The sequence below is a fragment of the Lolium perenne genome, chromosome 2, assembly GCF_019359855.2.
Source record: "Lolium perenne isolate Kyuss_39 chromosome 2, Kyuss_2.0, whole genome shotgun sequence".
Taxonomy (NCBI): Eukaryota; Viridiplantae; Streptophyta; class Magnoliopsida; order Poales; family Poaceae; genus Lolium; species Lolium perenne.
The window spans coordinates 234,579,961-234,606,673 of record NC_067245.2 but is presented as its reverse complement, the minus strand read 5'-3'; the positions used below and the strand labels follow the sequence as shown (position 1 = coordinate 234,606,673).

The 26,713-nt window shown below is 44.9% G+C and overlaps 2 protein-coding genes across 2 annotated transcripts; one reads left to right on the top strand and one right to left on the bottom strand.

The window, feature by feature from the left end:
• Window positions 1–14,769: 14,769 nt before the first annotated feature.
• On the bottom strand, window positions 14,770–16,015 carry LOC127330516 (uncharacterized). The gene has a single exon (XM_051356707.2). The coding sequence runs from the start codon at window positions 15,957–15,959 to the stop codon at window positions 15,360–15,362; it is 600 nt and encodes a 199-aa protein (XP_051212667.1). The 5' UTR covers window positions 15,960–16,015; the 3' UTR covers window positions 14,770–15,359.
• Window positions 16,016–20,579: 4,564 nt separating this feature from the next.
• LOC127330515 (uncharacterized) lies at window positions 20,580–22,207 on the top strand. Its single transcript, XM_071825626.1, has 6 exons — window positions 20,580–20,648; window positions 20,729–20,819; window positions 21,084–21,331; window positions 21,413–21,511; window positions 21,583–21,672; window positions 21,748–22,207. Exons 1-6 carry the CDS (start codon window positions 20,580–20,582, stop codon window positions 22,078–22,080), a joined length of 930 nt encoding a protein of 309 aa, XP_071681727.1. The 3' UTR covers window positions 22,081–22,207.
• The last annotated feature ends 4,506 nt before the right edge of the window (window positions 22,208–26,713 follow it).

Sequence of the window (26,713 nt, the reverse complement as noted above, 5' to 3'; positions counted from 1 at the left end):
CGGAGTAATCGATGCACATTCTTAGTATTTCAGAATTATTTTTTGGTACAAGGACGGGGTTTGCGACCCACTCAGTATGGATAACTTCTACTACAAATCCTGCCTCTAGTAACTTTGCTAATTCCATCCCTATGACGTGACGCTTCTTGTCTCCAAAGCGTCGCATAGCTTGCTTCACCAGTTTTGCACCCGGATTTATGTTGAGGTAGTGCTCGGCGAGTTCCCTTAGTACTCCGGACATGTCAGAAGGTTGCCATGCGAAGATATCCATGTTAGCTCGGACGAACTCGACAAGCGTGTCTTCCTATTTGGGTTCTAGGCCAGCTTCGACAAACACTTGCTTTGAATTGTTGCCTACTTTGTGGTCAACCTTCTTGGTGTCTATCGTGACCTTGAACGAAGTCTTCTGTTCGTAGACCTGCTTCTTGGTGGTATACATCTCATTTGGATCCACTGCGGCCATGTAGCCTTGCAGCTCCTCTTCAGATATTACAGATTCTGCAAAAGCAGCTTCGCCCACCTCGTATTCTCGAGCTTTTTTTGTAATCTCCGGACACGGTGATCATACCGTTAGGACCCAGAATCTTGAGCTTATTGTAGATGTAGCACGCCCTTGCATGGAACTTGTGGTAGGTGGGCCTGCCGAAAATGACATGGTAGGAGCTCTTAAAGGGCACAACCTCAAACGTGATCATCTCTTCGCGGAAATTATTAACATCGCCGAAGGCCACAGGAAGTTTGATGTTGCCAAGAGCGTTTTCCTTTTTACCCGGAACCATACCATGAAATTCAGTGATGCTGTACTTGAGCTGTTCCTTGGTAAGGTTCATCTTCTACAGAGTCTCCAGGTACATGATATTCAGGCTAGCATCATTGTCCATGAGGCACTTGGAGAAGTCAAACTTATCGATGCGGGGACTCACAACCAAAGCATAGCACTCTTTTGGGATGGCAGTACGATGATCCGTCCTGTCGAAGGTGCACGGGCTTTCCGACCACTTGACGTACTGTGGCACAGCCAGAAGCGTGGCGTTCAGGACCCGGAGGGCTGATTCCCATGACTTTTTTTCTATCGGGACATGCCTCCATGTGTGCTTCATAGGACGAACAAGCTAGTTGTCTCCCTCTATCGTTGATGTTTAATTAGCTCTAGTAGTATATTGTACTGTAGAGTAGCTTTCTCGTCATTGTCTGTCTTAGATAAGTGTAGCTATCTATGTGCCTATTCTGAACCTATCAACTACACTAGAAATCATAGAAGTATGGCATTAGTTTTTGCTTGAGAAAATCCAGCTTCCTAATATTTGTTTCATTACCTGTATATTTACAAAAATTTAAATGCTCCTTTGCATTGGTATTTTAGTTTTGACTGAATTAATCAATCAACTGGTTGTAGATGTCTGATGAGTTTGATGATGACACAATTGACCCCACTATTCTCTTTAGAAGATTACCTTGCACAACAAAATAATTTGAACAACTTTGCTATCCAAATAGCCTCAAACATTCATGATGCACTAGGAGATCCAAGTACTAAGCGTCGGTCAGCCCCTAGGATATATATTGAAACGAACCGAGAATTCTACAAAGACCGTCTCATATCAGATTACTTCTCTGATAATCCTGCCTATCCTGATTACTACTTTCGTAGAAGGTTCCGCATGCGAAGATCACTCTTTCGATGCATTGTGAACGCTCTTGGTGAGTGGTCTCCCTTCTTCACTCAAAGGATAGATGCCCTGGGACGTTCAAGCCTATCACCTTTGCAGAAGTGCACTGCAGCTATTCGTATGTTGGCGTATGGTGTTCCAGCTGATTAGCGACACCTATGCAAGTGGTCGTTGTGATAAACAACTATTGCAACAAGCTCTAGACCTGTACCACAGCCGCCATGGACACCAATTCATGTATGTGCACTGGTGGGAAGCTGTTAGAGATAGCCAAAAGTGGAAAATTCATGTCTACACTGAAGGAGACGGAACAAAGAGGTCACAAGCAGCACCAACTGAGAAAACTCCACATCCTACTGGCTGCAAGGCTGCCAAGAAAGCAAGAGAAAAGGACAAGGAAGCCCCTGCCGAGATAAATGGAATGAAAGAACAAATTGGGGCTTTTCTACAAGCTCAAGCTGAGACAAAGGTGCTAACTGAAGAGATGATGGAACTGCAGAGTCGGCTATCTTCTCAGAACCTAGAAGCTAATCGACTTGCATATGAGGCGGCAAAGGAGAGAACGGTCGCTAAGCTAGCGGAGGAAAGGACCAAGTTTTTTGACAAGTTCACCGAGATGTTGAATGCTGACACTACAAGAATGGATCCATGGGCAAAATAGATGCATGTGAGGGCTGTCACAAGGTTAGGAGACCAGCTTTTCAAGGAGGAATATGAGGTATATATGCTAAAGCTTGTTCCTATTTTAAAAATGCTCTAGTCATACAAATTTTTCTGTTTGTAAAATGCTCTAGGAAAGCTTTGTGCTATTGCAAACTATATACATCAAACTTTTCATCATTGATAATTGGTTCAGACCTAGGTGAACCATTAGGAAGTTGCTCATTCGATGGCATTGTTTATTTGTCACCATACTGATAAAGTGTATCTATTATGTGTCTAAAGACTCTCTTTGTTGTCACCTGACACTTGACCATGTGTTCCTGGTTACATTTCAGAAATTAGAAGTCAAGAGTGAGAAAGATATGGCAGGGAAGTCACCAGGAAGTCCCGAAGATATGAGACATTTTTTGTGATTCAAGTGAGCAGTCTGAATTTTGAGAATGGTGAACAATAGCTGTGATAAGTTGTGGTTTCTCAAGGACTTAACATACGTGACATGATTTTGCTGGTTTGTACTCAGAATTGTGCTACCATCTCTAGACTATCTGTTCTTTTTTTTTTGCATAATCTGGAGTGTGTTTGGATCAAATTTGAGACTAAGTTTGGTATTTTGCTAATTCCCTAAGTGATTTCATTTGAAACAAATGGTTGTATTGTTTGAAATGAGTATTTGCAGTGTGTCTGAAAATTTGGTCAGTACAAAAAGTAGGAGAATAACATCACATGCAGTAGCTTCCATTGGAGGCATATGTTCAACACAAGTAGCTTCATTCTATTTTGTGTATGTAGATGGCTGGGGCGACCACAACATACTGCCCCCATTGTACATGCCCTTACTTCCTAAACATCTTTTTTTTGGAAGAAAACATACTATTTAATACATAGATTGAAATTGCCGGCTGAGCTTTGCTAATATTGGAAGAGGAAAGTGGAAATAATGCTCTGCAAATGCAGGTGCAAGTGCTACAAGATCTACTTCTCATGGCTAAGCTCTGGAGTGAAATGACTAGCACATAATTTACACCTTTGGGTCATCCACATCTTACTTATAAACTGAAACTGGCTAATAGTTGCAATGATTGCCAAATTCCATTCAGTAGCATTAAGAAAGAGTGAATGGATCGGCGCGACTAGGGATGAATAGGTGCGACTAGGGGGGTGCAATGCAATAAGGCAAGTAAAGCAAGTAAATGAGCAAGTATGAGAGAACAAAACAACCGGATAGAAGCGGAGACGAGGCGATATGTTTTACTGTAGTTCCTCCCACAAGAGAGAGTACGTTTGTGTTGAGGAGGTGTGGACCACTAAGGTCCAACAGCCACTAAGGCTTCACCTTATTCCTCAAGGAAACCCCACAAAGTAGTTCCCTTTTCTCCACTAATAAAGCCGGTCGAGGCGGCTATTCCTTCACACAAGGTTGGCGCGAGCACCACAACATCGGAGGCTCCCAACACCATGGGATTAGCACAACCCAAGCTAGTCTCCATAGGAGCTCATCTCCAAGGGATTCCATGAGAGAAACTCTAACTACAAGATCCATAAAGGATTAAGTGGGATTGGGGGATCTTTCTTGGTGGGATGATGGATCGGGGTCTCCTCCACCACTCCTCAAAATATGATCTTGATTGGTTCGATGGGGAGGGAGATCCTCAAGGTTTGAGCTCTGCAGCAATGGAGGAGAGAGAGTGAAAATATGCTTAATCGAGCTAGGGAAGAAGAAACCTAATATATAGGGTCATTCCAAATCCAGCTGTTCCACAGATCCCGCACGATCGGTACTAATGCTCTAGCGAACGATACTACCGCATCTGTATGATTGTTACCCCAACAAACTGGGTAAGTCCAGTGATATGTCTCAAACGTATCTATAATTTCTTATGTTCCATGCTACTTTTATGATGATACTCACATGTTTTATACACACTTTATGTCATTATTATGCATTTTTCGGCACTAACCTATTGACAAGATGCCGAAGAGTCAGTTGTTGTTTTCTGCTGTTTCTGGTTTCAGAAATCCTACAAAGGAAATATTCTCGGAATTGGACGAAATCAACGCCCAGGATCTTATTTTTCCACGGAGCTTCCAGAAGACCGAAGAGCATACGAAGTGGGGCCACGAGGGCCCGTAACCATAGGGCGGCGCAGCCAGCATGGGGCCCGCGCTGGCCTATGGTGGGGGGCCCCTGCGCCGCCTCCAACTCTGCCCTTCCGCCTACTTATACTCTCCGTCGCGAAAACCCTATTACCGAGAGCCACGATACGGAAAACCTTCCAGAGACGCCGCCGCCGCCAATCCCATCTCGGGGGATTCAGGAGATCACCTCCGGCACCCTGCCGGAGAGGGGAATCATCTCCCGGAGGACTCTTCATCACCATGATCGCCTCCGGACTGATGTGTGAGTAGTTCATCCTTGGACTATGGGTCCATAGCAGTAGCTAGATGGTCGTCTTCTCCTAATTGTGCCATCATGTTAGATCTTGTGAGCTGCCTATCATGATCAAGATCATCTATTTGTAATGCTACATGTTGTGTTTGTTGGGATCCGATGAATATGGAATACTATGTCAAGTTGATCATCAATCTATCATATATGTGTAGTTTATGATCTTGCATGCTCTCTGTTGCTAGTAGAGGCTCTGGGCAAGTTGATACTTGTAACTCCAAGAGGGAGTATTTATGCTCGATAGTGGGTTCATGCCTCCATTGAATGCAGGACGGTGTGAGAAAGTTCTAAGGTTGTGGATGTGTTGTTGCCACTAGGGATAAAACATCGATGCTTTGTCTAAGGATATTTGTGTTGATTACATTAAGCACCATACTTAATGCAATTGTCTGTTGTTTGCAACTTAATACTGGAAGGGGTGCGGATGCTAACCCGAAGGTGGACTTTTTAGGCATAGATGCATGCTGGATAGCGGTCTATGTACTTTGTCGTAATGCCCAATTAAATCTCATAGTAGTCATCATGATATGTATGTGCATTGTTATGCCCTCTCTATTTGTCAATTGCCCAACTGTAATTTGTTCACCCAACATGCTATTTCTTATTGGAGAGACACCACTAGTGAACTGTGGACCCCGGTCCATTCTTTTACATCTGAATACAATCTACTGAAATCATTGTTCTCTACTGTTCTTTGCAAACAAACATCATTTTCCACACCATACGTTTAATCCTTTGTTTACAGCAAGCCGGTGAGATTGACAACCTCACTGTTAAGTTGGGGCAAAGTATTTGGATTGTGTTGTGCAGGTTCCACGTTGGCGCCGGAATCCCTGGTGTTGCGCCGCACTACACTCCGCCACCAACAACCTTCACGTGTTCCTTGACTCCTACTGGTTCGATAACCTTGGTTTCTTACTGAGGGAAAACTTGCTGCTGTATGCATCACACCTTCCTCTTGGGGTTCCCAACGGGCGTGTGCTTGACGCGTCATTAAGACTGTTTTCTGGCGCCGTTGCCGGGGAGATCAAGACACGCTGCAAGGGGAGTCTCCCACATCCAATCTCTTTACTTTGTTATTGTCTTGCTTTACTTTATTTTATTTACTGCTTTGTTTGCTTTCTATATCAAAAATACAAAAAAATTAGTTACTCTCTTTACTTTATTTACTGCTTTGTTTGCGTTCTCCATATCAAAACACAAAAAAATTAGTTACTTGCAGTTACTTTATTTACCTTTTGTTTATTTCATCATGTTTTCTCCTAAGTTCACTCTGAAAGATATACCGGTAGGACAAGGGTCTATCATTGGAAGAGATAATATAGAAGCATTTTTCACTCATGTTAGTACAGTTGAAGATTTTGAAGACAGACACTTGGTAGAACTTGCTCCTACTTATGAAATTGCTACTGCCTCTTTAGTACACATGTTGGAAGCTAGATTTGTTAATCTCAACCCTATAATGCAACGTATGTTTCTTACACTCTGTGATATGGAAGAAGGAGAAAAGAAAGATTTTGTTTTAGAAACCCTTCTTAAAGAATTCGGTGATGTAGCTAGAGAAGCTAGAAAAGTCTTTATTAAACATAAGATGCTTGACTTTTATACTAATTTTGCAAATACCCTTGAAAAGATGGATAAAGATAGACTAAATTACACTAATAAAGATGTGAGGGGGAGATTAAAGCACCAATACCTTGCAAGCTCTTAGGAATGTGCGAGGCACTAGAAAAGAATTTTGATTGGATTGTTCCGGAAAATTTATTTGAGGAGGATAGTAAGCCTAAAAGTAATGAAAGAGGAGCCTCTGAAACTTACATAGACAAGATACAATGCATAGTTGAGAAAACTCCAAACCCCTCTGTTGATGCTTCATCTCTTGATGTTACTTGATTCACACTTTCTGCGCCTAGCTGAAAGGCGTTAAAGAAAAGCTCTTATGGGAGACAACCCATTATTTTACTTCTGCACTTTTGTTTTATATTTGAGTCTTTGAAGTTGTTACTACTATAGCAACCTCTCCTTATCTTTATTTAATTGCATTGTTGTGCCAAGTAAAGTCTTTGATAGTAGGGTTGATACTAGATTTGGATTACTGCACAGAAACAGATTTCTTGCTGTCACGAAATTGAGTAGCCCTATCTGTAGGTAACTCAGAAAAATCTGCCAATTTACGTGCGTGATCCTCAGGTATGTACGCAACTTTCATTCAATTTGAGCTTTTTCATCTGAGCAACTTAAGTGCCCCAGAAAAATTTGTCTTTACGGACTGTTCTGTTTTGACAGATTCTGCCTTTTGTTTCGCATTGCCTGTTTTGCTATGTTGGATGGATTTCTTTGTTCCATTAAATTTCAGTAGCTTTGTGCAATGTCCAGAAGTGTTAAGAATAATTATGTCATCTCTGAATATGTGAATTTTTGATTATGCACTAACCCTCTAATGAGTTTGTTTTGAGTTTGGTGTGGAGGAAGTTTTCAAGGGTCAAGAGAGGAGGATGATACAATATGATCAAGAAGAGTGAAAATTCTAAGCTTGTGGATGCCCCCGTGGTTCATCCCTGCATATTTCAAGAAGACTCAAGCATCTAAGCTTGGGGATGCCCAAGGCATCCCTTCTTCATCGACAACTTATCAGGTCACCTCTATTGAAACTATATTTTTATTCCGTCACATCTTATGTGCTTTACTTGGAGCGTCTGTATGTTTTTATTTTTGTTTTTGTTTGCATAAAATCGGATCCTAGCATTCTTTGTTTGGGAGAGAGACACGCTCCGCTGTTGCATATGAACACTAGTGTTCTTAGCTTTACTTTTAATGTTCATGGCGAAGGTTGAAACTGCTTCTTTCATTGTTATATGGTTGGAAACAGAAAATGCTTCATGTGGTAATTGGTATAATGTCTTGAATAATTTGATACTTGGCAATTGTTGTGCTCAAATAGATCATGTTTAAGCTCTTGCATCATGTACTTTGCACCTATTATTGGAGAACTACCGTAGAGCTTGTTGACATTTGGTTTGCATGATTGGTCTCTCTAAAGTCTAGATATTTTCTGGTGAGGTGTTTGAACAACAAGGAAGACAGTGTAGAGTCTTATAATGCTTGCAATATGTTCTTATGTAAGTTTTGCTGTACCGGTTCATACTTGTGTTTGCTTCAAACAACCTTGCTAGCCAAAGCCTTGTATTGAGAGGGAATACTTCTCGTGCATCCAAATCCTTGAGCCAAAACCTATGCCATTTGTGTCCACCATACCTACCTACTACATGGTATTTTTCTGCCATTCCAAGTAAATACTTCATGTTCTACCTTTAAACAATTCAAAAGTTATTATCTCTTATTTGTGTCAATGTTTTATAGCTCATGAGGAAGTATGTGGTGTTTTATCTTTCAATCTTGTTGGGCAGACTTTCACCAATGGACTAGTGGCTTCATCCGCTTATCCAATAATTTTGCAAAAAGAGCTGGCAATGGGGTTCCCAGCCTCAATTAATTAACTTTCATTAATAATTCTCTTCACATGTTTTGCTCTGATTCATCAGTAAGCAGCTTGATTTTGCAAATAGACACTCCTCCATGGTATGTGAATGTTGGAAGGCACCCGATGATTCGGTTAGCCGTGGCTTGAGAAAGCAAAGGTTGAGAGGAGTGTCATCTCTAAATAAAACTAAAATAAATAGACACTCCTTCATGGTATGTGAATGATTGGAAGGCACCCGAGGATTAGCCATGGCTTGTGAAAGCAAAGGTTAGAAGGAGTGTCATCCATAAATAAAGAACTAACTAAAGTACATGTGTAAACAAAAGAGAAGAGGGATGATCTACCTTGCTGGTAGAGATAACGTCCTTCATGGGAGCCGCTCTTTGAAAGTCTATTTGATGAGGGGGTTAGAGTGCGCACTACCATTCTTTGACAACAACAAACACCTCTCAAAACTTTACTTTTATGCTCTCTTTATGATTTCAAAACTTGAAAAGCTCTAGCACATGATTTTATCCCTGCTTCCCTCTGCGAAGGGCCTTTCTTTTACTTTATGTTGAGTCAGTTTACCTACTTCTTTCTATCTTAGAAGCAAACACTTGTGTCAACTGTGTGCATTGATTCCTACATACTTGCTTATTTGCATTCATCATATTACTTTGTGTTGACAATTATCCATGAGATAAACATGTTGAAGTTAAAAGCAACTGCTGAAACTTATATCTTTCTTTGTGTTGCTTCAAAACTTTCTACTAAGAATCTATTGCTTCATGAGTTAACTCCTATGCAAGTCTTATTGATGCTTGTCTTGAAAGTACTATTCATGAAAAGTCTTTGCTATATGATTCAGTTGTTTAATCATTGTCTTTACCATTGCTTTGAATCACTGCATTCATCTCATATGCTTTACAATAGTATTGATCAAGATTATGATAGCATGTCACTTCAGAAATTATCCTTGTTATCGTTTACCTACTCGAGGGCGAGTAGGAACTAAGCTTGGGGATGCTTGATACGTCTCAAACGTATCTATAATTTCTTATGTTTCATGCTACTTTTATGATGATACTCACATGTTTTATACACACTTTATGTCATTATTATGCATTTTTCGGCACTAACCTATTGACAAGATGCCGAAGAGTCAGTTGTTGTTTTCTGCTGTTTCTGGTTTCAGAAATCCTACAAAGGAAATATTCTCGGAATTGGACGAAATCAACGCCCAGGATCTTATTTTTCCACGGAGCTTCCAGAAGACCGAAGAGCATACGAAGTGGGGCCACGAGGGCCCGTAACCATAGGGCGGCGCAGCCAGCATGGGGCCCGTGCCGGCCTATGGTGTGGGGCCCCTGCGCCGCCTCCAACTCTGCCCTTCCGCCTACTTATACTCTCCGTCGCGAAAACCCTATTACCGAGAGCCACGATACGGAAAACCTTCCAGAGACGCCGCCGCCGCCAATCCCATCTCGGGGGATTCAGGAGATCACCTCCGGCACCCTGCCGGAGAGGGAAATCATCTCCCGGAGGACTCTTCATCACCATGATCGCCTCCGGACTGATGTGTGAGTAGTTCATCCTTGGACTATGGGTCCATAGCAGTAGCTAGATGGTTGTCTTCTCCTAATTGTGCCATCATGTTAGATCTTGTGAGCTGCCTATCATGATCAAGATCATCTATTTGTAATGCTACATGTTGTGTTTGTTGGGATCCGATGAATATGGAATACTATGTCAAGTTGATTATCAATCTATCATATATGTGTTGTTTATGATCTTGCATGCTCTCCGTTGCTAGTAGAGGATCTGGCCAAGTTGATACTTGTAACTCCAAGAGGGAGTATTTATGCTCGATAGTGGGTTCATGCCTCCATTGAATCTGGGACAGTGACAGAAAGTTCTAAGGTTGTGGATGTGCTGTTGCCACTAGGGATAAAACATCGATGCTTTGTCTAAGGATATTTGTGTTGATTACATTGTGCACCATACTTAATGCAATTGTCTGTTGTTTGCAACTTAATACTGGAAGGGGTGCGGATGCTAACCCGAAGGTGGACTTTTTAGGCATAGATGCATGCTGGATAGCGGTCTATGCACTTTGTCGTAATGCCCAATTAAATCTCATAGTAGTCATCATGATATGTATGTGCATTGTTATGCCCTCTCTATTTGTCAATTGCCCAACTGTAATTTGTTCACCCAACATGCTATTTCTTATTGGAGAGACACCACTAGTGAACTGTTGAACCCGGTCCATTCTTTTACATCTGAATACAATCTACTGCAATCATTGTTCTCTACTGTTCTTCGCAAACAAACATCATTTTCCACACCATATGTTTAATCATTTGTTTACAGCAAGCCGGTGAGATTGACAACCTCACTGTTAAGTTGGGGCAAAGTATTTGGATTGTGTTGTGCAGGTTTCACGTTGGCGCCGGAATCCCTGGTGTTGCGCCGCACTACACTCCGCCACCAACAACCTTCACGTGTTCCTTGACTCCTACTGGTTCGATAACCTTGGTTTCTTACTGAGGGAAAACTTGCTGCTGTACGCATCACACCTTCCTCTTGGGGTTCCCAACGGGCGTGTGCTTGACGCGTCATCATCCAGCACGACTGGTACTACTGGGTCTAGTACCACTCGAGGTACCGACATATGGAAAATGCATACTGGATACCTTGCGGTACCTAAGCGGTAATAGGTGTGGAACTACCGTAATTTGGAATATAGATACAATACTTGACCGGTACCTCAAGCGGTACTTCCGGTATCGGTACCGAACAGGTACCGCACAGGTTCCAGGGGCTTCATGTCATATGGCCGGTATCGCCAGCGGTACCGTAAGAGGTAGTACTGGTTTCGCGGAAGAACCGGTAGTACCGTCACAGCGGTTCCAGGTGACGTGTACCTGGTGCTGAAGGCGGTAGCGGTACTACCGCTCTCAGCACCGGTACTACCCGGTCATGCGAAGACCGGATGATCTCCTCAGATTCTCGAATCCTCTACATCTATTACAACAAGACACATACACACAAGTAATAGAAAAAAACCTATCAGACTAAGCTAGCTATGATCTTGGTCTTCCAAACTCGAGTGAGACATGAGTGCACCATGTACCTACAAACATGTGAACGACTATACACACGGTGATGTTATATTCTAGTGTTGTCATCAAACACACAACGGAAGACTTTGCTCTTCCAATCTTCCCGTTTTTGGTGTTTGATGACAACACAAGAATCTCTAGATATTATGATAGGAACAAGGATTGAAAAATATCGACAGAGCTCCCCCTAGACGTGTGCATATTCGGAATATGTGTTTGAATACAAATACACAACATCCTAGATGTATAACTCCGCCTAGATTTTGCAAATTGATAACGTATGTAGCACAAATATATACAAGATACATAGCATATGAACCACTTGAGGCACCACACATAGATATATGGGGTTTGACTTTATTAGTCATACCTTTTCCTTGAGAAAAACCAAACCCAACTTGTGTGCCTCAAATGAGATGGTGTGGCCAATAGATAAGAATACCAAAATCCACATGATAGACACACCATAGCTAGTAGTTATTACAAGCCAAGGGGTCCATGGACCTAATAGAGTATCAACAAATAGATCAAAGTTTTGAGTAACTAGCGAATAAAAAAGATACCAAGGCCACGAAAACAAAAAAGAAGAAGCACCAAAGCCCCCCTTGGCATCAACCCTTGGCACCAAGGCCCTGGATCGGCGGGGCAGGGGCCACCAACGTGGCGATGGCCTGGGCTGGCGGCGGAGGGGCCACCGGCTTCGCTACGACCATAGGTGGCCAGGGTGGTCGTGCTGAGCGCGGCGGAAGCCTGCTTCCTCCTTGCTGGAGCGCCTCGCCGCCTTCATAGTGGGCATACGGCGGAGGGACCACCTTCATCGGCTTCAGATTCAGCTTCATCTTGGAGGAGTCCTTGCGCACCGCGTGTACACCGGCCTTGACGGGCACCTTTGCTGCTGGCTGAGTTTGGCTCGACGGAAGGCGGCATCCTACTCCCTGGACCACCACGTCGGAGAGGGCGGACGGCGGCGCAGCAACCGTCGGCTTCGTGAAGACCTTGCGGATGACGAAGTCCATGTTGGCGTCGGGGCATTCGAGCTTCTTGACGCGGCAGACCATCGACCCCTTGTGGAGCCGGTACTCCTTCATCATCCACCGCGTCGGCGCCCACACCACCGTGCCGTCGTCCTCCACCCGCGTCACGTGGAACGCGAACCTGCTCCGGTACGCGAACGTTTTGAAGTCCATCACGTACGGCTTCTCCTTGCCGTACCGCACCCAGCACCCGCCCGGCGCCGGCTGGATGCTGGCGGCGGCCTGCTCGCCGGCGAAGTAGCCCCACACCTCCCCGTGCTGCCCCCTGTGGCTGGGCTGGAAGGGGAGCGCGTTCGGGCTCGCGGCGAAGATGTCCACGCCCGCCGCGACGGTGCAGCCGCCGGGGAGGGCGCCGTTGGAGAGCTTGCCGCTGGCCGCGTTGCGGCCGAGGTACAGCGTGAGGAGCTGGCGGCCGGAGGTCTTGAACACCATTCCCGGCCGCACGCTCAGCCCGGCCGACGCCTCCTTTGCGATGGAGAATTGCGAACCCAAGGAGCGGAGGAGGGCAAGTTTGTTTGGGAGAAGACGCGTCCGATTGTCACGACGGGAGATTTTTGATAGGGGCTGGATTTATAATAGTGGTACGAAACCGGATAGCATCATGGCAGCTATGCTTAGAATCCTAGTCCGATGCAAATTCGAGATTTCAAACTGAATAGGCTTGCAAATTTGATCCATGTTCCAGACGGATTCGAGATCTAGGTGGGCTTTCAAATTTGGCAGCAGCCGCTAGAACGGTGGTGGTTCGGCCTTCTGTACCAGCTTAGGTTTTGATTCAAAACGATGTGCAGTTGTGGACAGCATTTTCCTTCGAAAAAAACGTAGCTACAAGATTGAAATTCGTCCAGGCTTTGCTAATATTGGAAGAGGAAAGTGGAAATAATGCTCTGCGAATGCAAGTGCTACAAGATCTACTTCTCGGCACAATTTGCTGTTGTACACACAATCATTTATAGTGAAATCACAACACTCTGGGCTTCTTCCCGTTAAAGCCAAACATTTTTACTTCTCATGGCTAAGCTCTGGAGTGAATAACATCATAGGTTTTCGGAAGGATATACCTTCTGAACTATCCTGCCAGTTTTCTTTCTGAACTGGCAGTTTTCTAAAATGTTGCCAAATCATTTTGCAGCTTGAATATGCTAAAGAACAGTAGAGGGAGGACAAGGCAGGTGGCAATTTGGCTCATAGGAGCAAATGCTCTCATTATACAATATAATTTAAAAAACAAATTTAAAAATGTTAAAAAATTCTGACATAATTTTTTGGTGTACATCGTGATATTCTATGTTAGTGCACAAGTTTTCGTGGAGAAACAACATTTTATGTGACGTGTACAAAAAAGACAAAAAAATGTCTTGTACGTAGTCGTGTTATAGCATCAAAAAATTTCTTTTTTACAGTAGCCACAAATTTTTTTAGTTTTTTTTTGAAAACTTGTGTACGAACATAAAATATGTAGATGTACATGGAAAATTTTATATTACAATTTTTTGACACATCGAAATGTACATTCACACAACGGGAGCAAATGCTCCTATGAGTCAAAGTGAATATCCCGAGGACAAGTCATTTTTGATACCATGAATGCTAGTTTCAGCAAGCTACTACTAACACATTGTTTGAAATCACGAAGGTCAGTCAGACATATATGCATGAACGTTAGAGCAAATGCAAGTATGGTGTTAATGGCCAGCATCTCTTCTTCACATATGCGCTAAGGCAGTTTTCAAAAAATATATGTTTTAGCTTCAAATTATGCAGATGTGAATACAGCGCTATTTTGCCTGGAAACTGCACCTCCTTGGCACATATAGTTGCTATAAGATCTGCTTGACATGGCTAAGCTCTGGCGAACAATGACTAGCACAAACTTGTCCTTATAAAGTGAAAATGAAAACTACCTAACACATCAAAGTGCTTCCCCAAGGAACTCCTGCAACCCTAAAAGAAATCCTTGCAATCTTGCAATACATTCACTCTGTAGCGCTTACACAGAAGTGTCTCCTAAGTCAGCTGAGTCCAATTCATATAAGCGCAAACAAATCAAAATTGTAAAAGCACAGAACAAACAAATAAGGAACCAATTCTCACCTCTAGAAGCTTTCTGCAATAGAGTTGTTGCTTACAAAATATGTATGAGCAAATATGTATAGGGAAAATTATTAGGTTTCTGAAGGATATACCTCCTTTTTATTCTAAGATATGAGAGATGCTGCAGGGGAGCTGATTCAGGATTACGATTATGCTTCGGACGACAGGAACCAATTAACCAATCTCAACTAGATCGAGTTTCCAATCCCAAAACTTAAAACTACAGGCACACAGTAGCTCTGAAGAAATCAACATGCAGTTGTCGCTACTCCTGTAAACTGCTACTCTTTGGCAAATGTGACTATAGACGGCTTTATTTTGCTGTTGCTGAAACTACAAAGTACAAACTTGGTCCTTACGAAATGGAAGTTGAAGTGCAATGACTATCAGAAACTTGGCCTTGTAAACTGAAACTAGCTAACACACCAAAGTGCTGCCCAAAAGAACTCTTGCAACCCTGAAGAAATCACTGCAATCTTGCAATACATCCAGTCAGCAGCACTTCTGCACCGAACAAACAAATGGAGAAGCATTTCTCACCTCTACAAGATTATGCACTATGTTTTGGTGCTTTCAAGTGATGTATGAACAAATATGTATAGAGACACTCACTAGTTTCTTGAAGGATTTACCTCCTGAATGGTTAAATTGTGCTTGGGACGACACGAACCAATCAACCAATCCTCGACTAGACCGAGTTTGCAATCCGAAAACTGAAAACCACAGATGCAACAGCTCTGAAGAAATCGACATGCAGTTGCGTAATGCTAGTATGCTACACCTGTACCGCTGCCTGTACGTACTCCACATCCACAGCAGGAGGTGCACCACCGCTCCTCGGCCGCGCCGGCGAGCGAGGCCACCCTATTTCCCCTCCGTGAGCGCCCGCAGGTCTAGCACCAACTCATCGAGTTCCTGGTCCACCACCTCCTCCTCCTCCTCGCTCTCGCTGCAGTAGACGGGCGGCGGCCGCGGCGGAGAGAGCGCCGCCTTCCTGAAGGCCTTGTGGACCACGAAGACCACGCCCGCCGCCTCGGGGTCGGGGTGCGCGGCGCGGAAGGCTGCCGCGTCCGTGTTGAGCCGGTACTCCTTCATCTGCCACCGCGTCGGCGCCGACACCGCGCCGCCCTTCCACGTGATGCGGTACGCGAACCTGCGCATGAACGCGACCGGCTCCCCGCCGCTGCCGCCGTCCTGGCCGTAGTACGCCTTCTCGCGGCCGTGCCGCACCCAGCACCCGCCCGGTGCGGGGCACTTCTTGCCGGCGGCGGGCCGGTCCGCGAAGAAGAAGCCCCACACCTCGCCGTCGTGCCTCCTGTGGATGCGCCAGAAGGGGAGCGCGCGCGGGCGCAGCGAGAAGACGTCCACGCCCTCGTCGATGAGGCCGGGGATGAGGAAGCCGTCGACGAGCTGACGGCCGCAGGGTTGGAACACGTAGCCTGCTCCCAGATCCACGGGCGCCATTGCCTTGCCCACGGAAGGCTGTGGAGCTTCTGGTTGTGGTAGATTTTGGGGGCAGAGAGGCTGCGGGAAATGTTGGGAGATTTCAGATACGGGTGACCCGTATTTATACATGGGGAGTCCAGAAGTCCACATGCAAATTGGACTCGGGAATGTCAAACTGACTGCTCGGCAAATTCCAATGATTAAAGCGTTTTTATTTTTCGTGTTTTGCATCAAAAATTACTTTAATTAAATATAGGAAATTTGCCCGTGCGTTGCGACGGGTGACGAAAAAGCGATGTAAGCAGCCACAAAAATTAAGTTATCGTTAGTTTTTGCATAGACAACTATTTAAATTTTGCTGTTTCATTCAAATTGACATATTATAATATATGTATACAAATGCAAAAAAAACTAATTCTCCTGTATGTAAATAAAAAAGTAAACAAATGTCTTATGTACAAATGCAAAACATACCGAAATCTTCTTGTATATAATCTATTATATGCATAGCTAGTGCCATATTCCATCTGTCTTAAATATATAAGTAAGGATGAAAATGGAGAAACCAAACCTCCTTTATGAATAAAATGAGAAGCTAAACTTGTCAAATAAGATCCTTTGCAACCTAAAGAGCACAAATTCTAAATAAAAATCTTATATTGATAATATCTTCTAATGCTTATTAATTGAACATTCATGCCATTATTCTTGCCTCGCTGTAAGGCTGTGAAGTATTGAAGTTTCACAAAGAAAAAATGTTGCAGAGAAATTGTATCATCATAAATACAGATATATGATATTTATGGGCAGTCAAGATCCTAGAAAGGTGCAACCAAATAAAAGCAATCATAGGCTGACTAAAGGCTCATGGCTATCTATATTGCAAATCGTTTATCTTAGCTACACATTTAGACATGTAGTACAGAGAAGCAACACCAAATTATATTATTCTCATCTAAAAAAAAAATTATATTATCCTCCAATCTGCATAGCTTTTATTGAATTGCATTGAAACAAATATTTTATGAATGGATTGAGGATCATCACCAAACATAACTAATTAAGCACTACCTACTATCGATGATTCTTTTGGTTAGAACGTCCGCTCTTTGTCAATGATCAACCAAGTGGACGTACTACCTCAAAAAAAAACCAAATGGACGTGCTCTGAACCAGGGCAGCTACCTGAACCAGAACTTGCGTCGTTACCCCTGCTGCTATCTGAACCTGCGCCCCTAGAGATGGATCTCGGGCTCGAGAACCGGGATGCCGAGAGTCACCGACGCACGATCGTTTCCCTTTGACCGTGTATGCCGCTGGCAGAGCCGACCGCTTCGCCAGGAACTGCTGCTTGTGCTACATCTGAACGTGCTGCTGCTCGCCGCTGGCCGCTCGGTGCCGACCCAGCCAAGCCGTGACCAGCTAGCAGTGCAGACCGCACCTTGCCATCGGCCAAGCCGTGACCAGCTAGCCGTGTGCAGGCTGCACCTTGCCATCGAGTTCCCCGTGCGCACCTGCTCGCTGCCCAAACGTGCCCATGCCTGAGCGCTTCTGTCAGCTATCCTGCGTGTCTGCGAAGTGCGAACTCCTCGCTCCTGAGCTGCCGCGCGCTGCTGCTGCCGCCCACGCGAGCGGCTCGCACGGCCTAGTTGTCGGCCGCCATGGCCGGGCTCCCGCTGGTCACACGCCGCTTCTGATCGCTGCACTGCCAAGTCGATCCTCGGGCATCGTCCGCACTCCACACGCTGAGAGAAACTTGCAGGATAGCGAGAGGCGATCCAAGGGGCGTTGGGGATATATCTGAGATGTGCCGTCACCGTTGCAGAACATATTTTTGACTTTTCTGGTGCATCAGTACGTGGCTTGCAGATGGCAGTAATGGAAAAACGGACATCATCGAGCAAGCGCGGTTGGTTTCCTGGCTTGCAGAACCACTCGTCTACTCCACAAGATACTTCTCGTTCCTGCCATTGACGTAGTGGTACTGGAAGCTTAATTTGCTGGTCGACGCCCCTCCCCGTCCACGAGACCACAACCTTGTTCAGAACGTCACCGAGAAGGAGTCATCATTAATTTTTCGTGTCTGCTTAGATCGATAAGGCAATGGATCCCATATTTATTGGCTCACGGAAGGCAAGGATAGGCTGGGTCGGGTATGATCAGGATTCTAAGGGGATTCTAAAGGTTTCATCTGTATCTTCTCTGAGTGGATCAAACATCTCAGATTCAGTACTACACGATGCGTATCCATCCGGTTCTTTTCTCGCAGGACTCTGCTAGCCAAACCGCGTACATAGGATACCATGCAGGAAGCCAGAACGAGCAGTCTGATCCGGAACTCCGGATTGAACTCTCCATCATCAACCGACTTGTGCGGCAGGAAATCAGCTGCCCGCAATACGGAAGTAAACTTGACGTACGAAACCAAAAGCGACGGACGAAAACGGACCGAACCAAGGAAACAGTTCTTCCTTTATTATTAGGTAAGATATAAAGTTTTTCTTAGTATAAAATTAGCATTATTAGAAAGTGTTTTCTAATATGAATTCAATAATATTTTTTTTTGAGGGGATGAATTCAATAATATTAATTGTGTATAATATAATCAAGACCTTGTTGCTCAATTTTCTCGGTTAAACTTTGTCTTAAAATACATGTGGGTGTTATTCATCGAAATATGTAATAGTAGGACAAGTGGGCAATTCTGGTCTTTTGAAACTTCTTTGTGCAAAGCTTGCAAGCACACTGATGGTGACTAGCAGCTAGCTCGATTGGGCGATTTACACAGAAATAACCCTTTTGTTAAACTATAGCACAGACTGATCCTCCGGCGAAACTATTTCACCAATCTAACCCTTTTGTGTGGCGCCCCTCTCATGGGCGCCATACATGCCCATGTGGCGCCCGTCCTGCCGGCGCCACACACCCATCCGACGTGGCCCGTCGACGCTGAGCTGGTGAGCTGATCCGACGTGGCAGCCCGTGTGGCGCCGCTCCCATCGGCGCCACACTGTGAAAATGTGGCGCCGCTCGGAAGGGCGCCACACATCCACTTAAGTGTGGCGCCCGAGCCGCCCCCAGCCCGACCCTCTTCTTCTTCTCTCTTCTCTGTTTCTTCAAGACTGCAAGGAGGCCGGCGGTTCCTCCTCCTCCCCCCTCTCCCCCCCACCAAATCCACCATCAAATCATCAGATCTGCCCGGCCAATCTCTTCCCCATCCATTCCTCAAGGTAATCCCCTTCGAATCCTTTCCATTCATCCACAAATTTCATAGATCTTGCTAGATTTGGACATGAACCCTAGACATGGATTTTTTTTTGGTGAACTCTATGTTGTAGTGTAGGTGTTGAAATTCATAGCCTCATGTATGCATGTGTTTGAACCATAGATTTGTTGAAACCTAGATATGAAATTTTACATGTATGTGTTGAAATCCTATGTATGTATGTGTTGAAATGTGTAATATTTGCCTAGCAAATGCATTGAAATGTGTTATAGTTGCGTAGTATTTGTGATGAAATAACTAATATTTGTTAGGAATGGCTTCTAATATGGTGTTTTATCCCTAGATATGAATGTATATGTATGTATATGCTGCATGTGTGATGGCTTATTTGGATATGTTATCATGTATGTGTTGCTCATATTTGTTAGGAATGGCTAATAATATGGTGTATTTGTGTAAACATGTAGGATGGCGTGGCTCCTAGATCAAGAGTATGACAGGAATCACCGGGCTTTTCATATGACAGAGAGGGGAACGGATCTTCACCCTTTGAAGATTCGGTACCATGGCACAGCTGATATGCCGTATGACGAGAGGTACACGAAGTTCATCCAGCCCACCGGTCTTCTCCCGTTCATCACGCTTGTAAGACGGGGGGGGGGGGGGGCTAAACATGAACGCCGCGGCACTCACCGCCCTTGTCGATCGGTGGAGGCCGGAGACGCACACCTTCCACTTGAGGGCCGGCGAGATGACCCCTACTCTTCAGGATGTCTCAATGATACTTGGACTTCCTATTCAGGGCGAGCCACTGTGTATGAACACAGCTTCTGATGGGTGGCGCGGACAGATGCAGGACCTTATTGGCATGGCTCCTCCGGCGTCAGAAAATCCAAAGGAGAGAGCTCCCGCCGGCGCACCTTTCGCTTGGATAAGGACTAACTTTGGAGAACTCCTGCCGGAAGGGGCCAACGAGGACAGTATCAGGACATACACCCGAGTGTACTTGTGGTACATGATCTCGAGGACTCTCTTTGCTGACAGTGGTGGGAAGTTGGCCCATTGGTGTTGGCTCAAGGCGCTTACGGTGTTGGAGCGCCGGTGGAGTTGGGGAACAGCGGCACTTGCCTACCTCTACCGACAGGTGATGATTTGTTGTATGTACTGTTGTTCTATAGTACTGTGCCTACCTCTACCTCTAACCAAATGTCTTATGTACGCAGTTGGACGACGCTTGTCGCAGGACTGGGAGCGGCGGTATTGGTGGATGCTTGCTCCTACTTTCCGTATGGAGCTGGGACCGCCTATCAGTTGGCCGGCCCAGGATACTCAAAGCGAGACCATGGCCTCATTACCGGCACAACCTTGATCGGGAGCCGACTTGGGCATATCTTTGGGACAATGTCTCGGAGATGACGAGCGACCCAAAGATCATGTATAGGCACTACACTGAGGAGTTGGATACTCTTACCGCTGAGCAGGTAACCGATTTTAATCCATCACTCTTTTGCAATGGGGACTTCATATTTTAGTCCAATTCCGCAATATTTGTATGTTGCAGGTGGATTGGGAGCCATATGGTACCTACTACCGTATTGGCGCGGGGATGGCTGACCTAAACCCCAAGTGCCTTGAGGAGGCGCGTTTCTGGCGTATGCGCTGCCCACTCATATGCATGTGGCTTGTTGAGTACCACCAGCCGCACAGAGTGATGAGGCAGTTTGGGCTGTATCAGGAGTGCCCACCTCAGTGGCAAGACACAGACCAGACGCTTCATAGGTAAACTTCTTGAATCATGTGATGGAAGCTTGTTGATTGAAGAGATAGAATCTAACTTCTTGATTCTTGCAGGCTTGATAGGCAGCGGCAGAGGAAGATCACAAATTGGCCTGACCATCATAGAGGCCACGTCACAGCGTTCCAACACTGTTTGGAAGAGGTACGGAATGCTGGCAATGTGGAGATTGTCCCCCACGACTTGGGCGCTTTCAACAACTATCTCCAATGGTTTCATGAAAGCACGCGTATCGAGCTAGTGAGACCCGTGTATGATGACGACATCTTGGACGACCCCATCGAGTTCGATGAGCTAGCGCAAAGCCAGCACGACACCTTTGCTCGCAGAGGAAGATCGACTTCTATTGCTTCCGAGTTGAACTTCGTGGTAATGTATTCTCTCGTTAGCTAGTACATCATCTACATTGGCATGTGATCGCTCAAATTTTCTATAATATGTTTGTCGCAGCGGTCTGAGATCCAAAAAACAGCTGAGGAGTGCGAGGTTGTTTGGGATCAGAGCCATACAGATGAGAAGCCTATCGGACCGATGCGGCATTTCATTAAGGTATGGTCACCAACATTCAATGTGAGCTACTGTGTTCGGGTGCCTTTGTAACCATGACTTCCACGACGCAGAACACTGCACGAAAGATGCGGCGGTTAGCCAACTTGCTAGGTTGCCGCGACACCGAAATTGCGGCTACATCCTCTTCTGAAGAAGCGGAGGTTTGGACTATTTTGTTACCACTCAAACATGTGCTTACTAGTTTCAACTTTTTGTAATCTCATGTGTTTGTGAAGATTCCTGACGACGACACCATCCTGAGTCAAGTCATTGCGAGTCAACGCAAGAAGCAAGCCACACGGTCTGCTTACCAGTTGAAGCCAAGGGGCAACGCTCCAAAACGATACACTTCGGACGATTATGTCAACCGAGGAAAGAAGGTTGTCATTGAGGAGGATGAGACGTCGCCGCGGAGATCAACTTTGAGGAAGATGAGGAACGACGAGCCGTTATCTTCAGAGGAGGAGGAGGAGCAGGAGCAGCAGGAGCAGGAGCAACAGCCACGGCAGCGGACGAAAAGGTTGGCCGTCCGGAAGCAGCCCGCGAGGAGGGGACGTCGCGGAGGATAGATGCATTTGCTAGTGTTGTGAACTCTATCTTCTTAAGTATCGTGTTGTGAACCCTATGTCATTTCGAACCATATCTCTATTGCTACGTGTTGTTTGAATCTATGTGCTAAGATGTGATCTTATGATGCGTGCTATGTGTATGTTCAATGTGTATGAAATTGCTATTGTTGTGTTGAAAACTGTTTAATTAAGGCAAGAGTTTTCATGTTTTTAACACAAGTCAACGTGTGGCGCCTCTCAGGCCGGCGCCACACATCACAGTGTGGCGCCTACGGCATCGGCACCACACGATGCAACTTATATGTCCACAACATCCAGGGGCTTCGGAAGTTTAGTCCTTAGCCGTTTTGGCGAGGCTGTTTGTGTGGCGCCGGTGACATTGGCGCCACACCTCACCGTGTGGCGCCCGTGGCATCGGCGCCACACAAACAGCCTCGCCAAAACGGCTAAGTCCCAGACGCTTTGTCTTACAGTATGTTTTGGGCAATTACAAGTGCATGTGTGGCGCCGATGGGAGCAGCGCCACACGGGCTGCCACGTCAGATCAGCTCACCAGCTCAGCGTCGACGGGCCACGTCGGATGGGTGTGTGGCGCCGGCAAGACGGGCGCCACATGGGCATGTGTGGCGCCCATGAGAGGGGCGCCACACAAAAGGGTTAGATTGGTGAAATAGTTTCGCCGGAGGGTCAGTCTGTGCTATAGTTTAACAAAAGGGTTATTTTTGTGTAAATCGCCAGCTCGATTGTATCCTGACTTTTGGTTGTTGGCCTGATGGCTGATCGGTTAGGTTTCATTTAAATTGAATATAAAGCCCTCCATTTTACCCAATAAAACAGGAAAACAAAAAATCTGGCCTCCTGAAACTTTATGCAATGATCAATAAATTCTGTCAAAAAAAAAAAGGGCACAAGATCATGTCGAGAACAAAAGCGCAGATGGTCAAACCTCTGGTTTTGGATTGTTGCAGTCTCCGGAAAAAATTTGGTGATCACCCAATCTCAAAACAGGAGACTAAGGCTATTCACAATGCATGGTTTCTTACCATGTTTTTATAGAAGAATTAAATCTTAAGAGACAACTACCACAATGTAGTGTCTCTTAGGGATGTTGTATTTAATAGCCATAAGGATCCCAATTGCATATCAATAGTGTAACCTATTTGTGGCATGAAGTAAGACATGTCCATATTTGACACACAAAGATAAAAAAAATGAATAAAACTTAACGATCTTCGTACAAAAGATTGATTTATAATATAGTATAATATAATTTGTGATGCACCAATTCATGAACATATACTATTTTGGCCTATATAACACATCAAATATAGTTCGGGATACATCAAGGAAAACTAAAACTTGTGACAATCTTTTTTCTCTTTACCATATTTTAGGCGTGTAAGCAGAAACCACAACGATGAGAAATTTACTGAAGTCTTGAGGAGAGTTCAACGAGCTTTTATTGGCATGTCGTACTTTGAAATTAAAAAATACCACAATTTTGATTTTGTACCTGTATAGTTCAAAGGTCATTTTGGTTGGTAGGACATTATATGTTGGAGAAAAGCCACCCTTATATATTCATCTTAGAATCTTTCCCTATGTATAACCTAGCTTCAACTTAGCTTATGGCCGTTGGATCTTCGGCGTGGGAGAACCTTGGAAAACTCTTTGTCACGTGTTCCCAACTTCAGCAACTTTAGCTTATCGTCCATAGACCAGTGAAGTTTGTTGTAATCACAAACATCATTACACTATTTTAATGTTTTTGATAGGAAACAACCATAAACATGTAGTACTACATATCAAAATATAGGTTATTTCTTTGTGACCAGTCAATTGAAAATTGACAGACAAATCAGTCAACTAAAAAATAAAAAAAAACAGCCAATTACACAAAAACAAATTAAATGAATACAATTGCAAGTTAACAATACAAATAAAACCAGTCTACACTAGTGGAAAAAAGGGCTTCCGTCCAGCCCCATTAGTCGCGAAACTATAGGAACCGCGACCAATGGGCTCTTTAGTCGCGGTTCGGGAGGCGAACCGCGACCAAAGGGCTGGGCCCAGCGCGCTCGGTGGCCAGCTGGTGGACGGGAGGGGCTTTAGTCGCGGTTGGCCAGGACAACCGCGACTAAAGCCCCTCCCCTATATATACCGTTCAGCCCACATCACTTAGCTATTTGGTGCCACTTCTCTTCACAAACTTCATAAGGGGGTGTAGGTTTGCTTTTGACTCCTCTTATGCACACAAGGTGTTTGATGAAATGCCCCAAGAGCATGAAACCAACATGATATGAAGTGTCGGAGCCACACTTGATCGAGCTTCCTCATTTATTTTTTCCTCCTCGATCACGGTTAGCAACTTGAACCTTTCATATGTGTCATTGATAAAATATGCATGTGTGTAGTTCATTGTTTAATTTCTATTTAATTTAACAAATGCATGATGGTTAATTATATATTTTATATTATAATAATGCAGATGAATCGGCAATGGATGTACGCTAATTGACTTTCCCGCGAATTCACTACGGGTTTGAAAGATTTCCTCGTAGTGGCTAATGCGAACAAGCAGGGGGGTTTTGTTATCTGTCCATGTGTTGGCTGTAAGAATCAGAAGGGTTACTCTTCCTCAAGGGAAGTTCACCTGCACCTGATTCGGCATGGTTTCATGCCAAGCTATAATTGTTGGACCAAGCATGGAGAAAGAGGGGTTATAATGGAAGAAGATGAAGAAGGGGATGATATCATCGATGACAACTATCTTGATCATTTCGATGATACTTTCATGGAGGATGCTGAAGGTGGGGAAGGTGAAGGGGAAGGTGATCAAGAAGAGGCACGTGATGAGCCCGCTGATGATCTTGGTCGGACCATTGCTGATGCACGGAGACGCTGCGAAACTGAAAAGGAGAGGGAGCATTTGGATCGCATGTTAGAGGATCACAAAAAGTCGCTGTACCCAGGATGCGATAATGGTCTGAAAAAGCTGGGCTCCACACTGGATTTGCTGAGATGGAAGGCACAGGAAGGTGTAGCTGACTCGGGATTTGAAAACTTGCTGAAAATGTTGAAGAATATGTTTCCAAAGAATAACGAGTTGCCCTCCAGTACGTACGAAGCAAAGAAGGTTGTCTGCCCTCTAGGTTTAGAGGTTCTGAAGATACATGCATGCATCAACGACTGCATCCTCTACCGCGGTGAATACGAGAATTTGAATGAATGTCCGGTATGCACTGCATTGCGTTATAAGATCAGAGGTGATGACCCTGGTGACGATGTTGAGGGCGAGAAACCCAGGAAGAAGGTTCCCGCCAAGGTGATGTGGTATGCTCCTATAATACCACGGTTGAAACGTCTGTTCAGGAACAAAGAGCATGCCAAGTTGTTGCGATGGCACAAAGAGGACCGTAAGTCGGACGGGGAGTTGAGACACCCCGCAGATGGAACGCAATGGAGAAAGATCGACAGAGAGTTTAAAGATTTTGCAGCTAACGCAAGGAACATAAGATTTGGTCTAAGTACAGATGGCATGAATCCTTTTGGCGAGCAGAGCTCCAGCCATAGCACCTGGCCCGTGACTCTATGCATCTACAACCTTCCTCCTTGGTTGTGCATGAAGCAGAAGTTCATTATGATGCCAGTGCTCATCCAAGGTCCGAAGCAACCCGGCAACGACATCGATGTGTACCTAAGGCCATTAGTTGATGAACTTTTACAGTTGTGGGGCAGACCTGGTGTCCGTGTGTGGGATGAGCACAAAGAAGAGGAATTTGACCTACGAGCGTTACTTTTCGTAACCATCAACGATTGGCCTGCTCTTAGTAACCTTTCGGGACTATCAAATAAGGGATACAATGCATGCACGCACTGCTTACATGAGACTGAAAGTGTACATTTGCCAAATTGTAAGAAGAACGTGTACCTTGGGCATCGTCGATTTCTTCCAAAAATTCATCCAGTAAGAAAGAGAGGCAAGCATTACAACGGCAAGGCAGATCACCGGCCGAAGCCTGCGGAACGCACTGGTGCTGAGGTATTTGATATGGTCAAGGATTTGAAAGTCATCTTTGGAAAGGGTCCTGGCGGACAATCAATTCCGAAGGGAGCTGACGGGCACGCACCCATGTGGAAGAAGAAATCTATATTCTGGGAGCTAGAATATTGGAAAGTCCTAGATGTCCGCTCTGCAATCGACGTGATGCATGTTACGAAGAATATTTGCGTGAACCTCCTAAGCTTCTTGGGCGTGTATGGGAAGACAAATGATACAAAGGAAGGACGGCAGGACCAACAACGTTTGAAAGACCCTGATGACCGGCATCCGGAATGGTTTCAAGGTCGTACCAGCTACGCTCTGACCAAAGAAGAGAAGGTCATCTTTTTTGAATGCCTGAGCAGTATGAAGGTCCCGTCTGGATTCTCGTCCAATATAAAGGGAATAATAAACATGGCGGAGAATAAGTTCCAAAATCTGAAGTCTCACGACTGCCACGTGATTATGACGCAATTGCTTCCGATTGCTTTGAGGGGGCTCCTGCCGGAAAATGTTCGAGTACCCATTGTAAAGATATGTGCATTCCTCAATGCAATCTCTCAGAAGGTAATCAATCCAGAAGTTCTACCA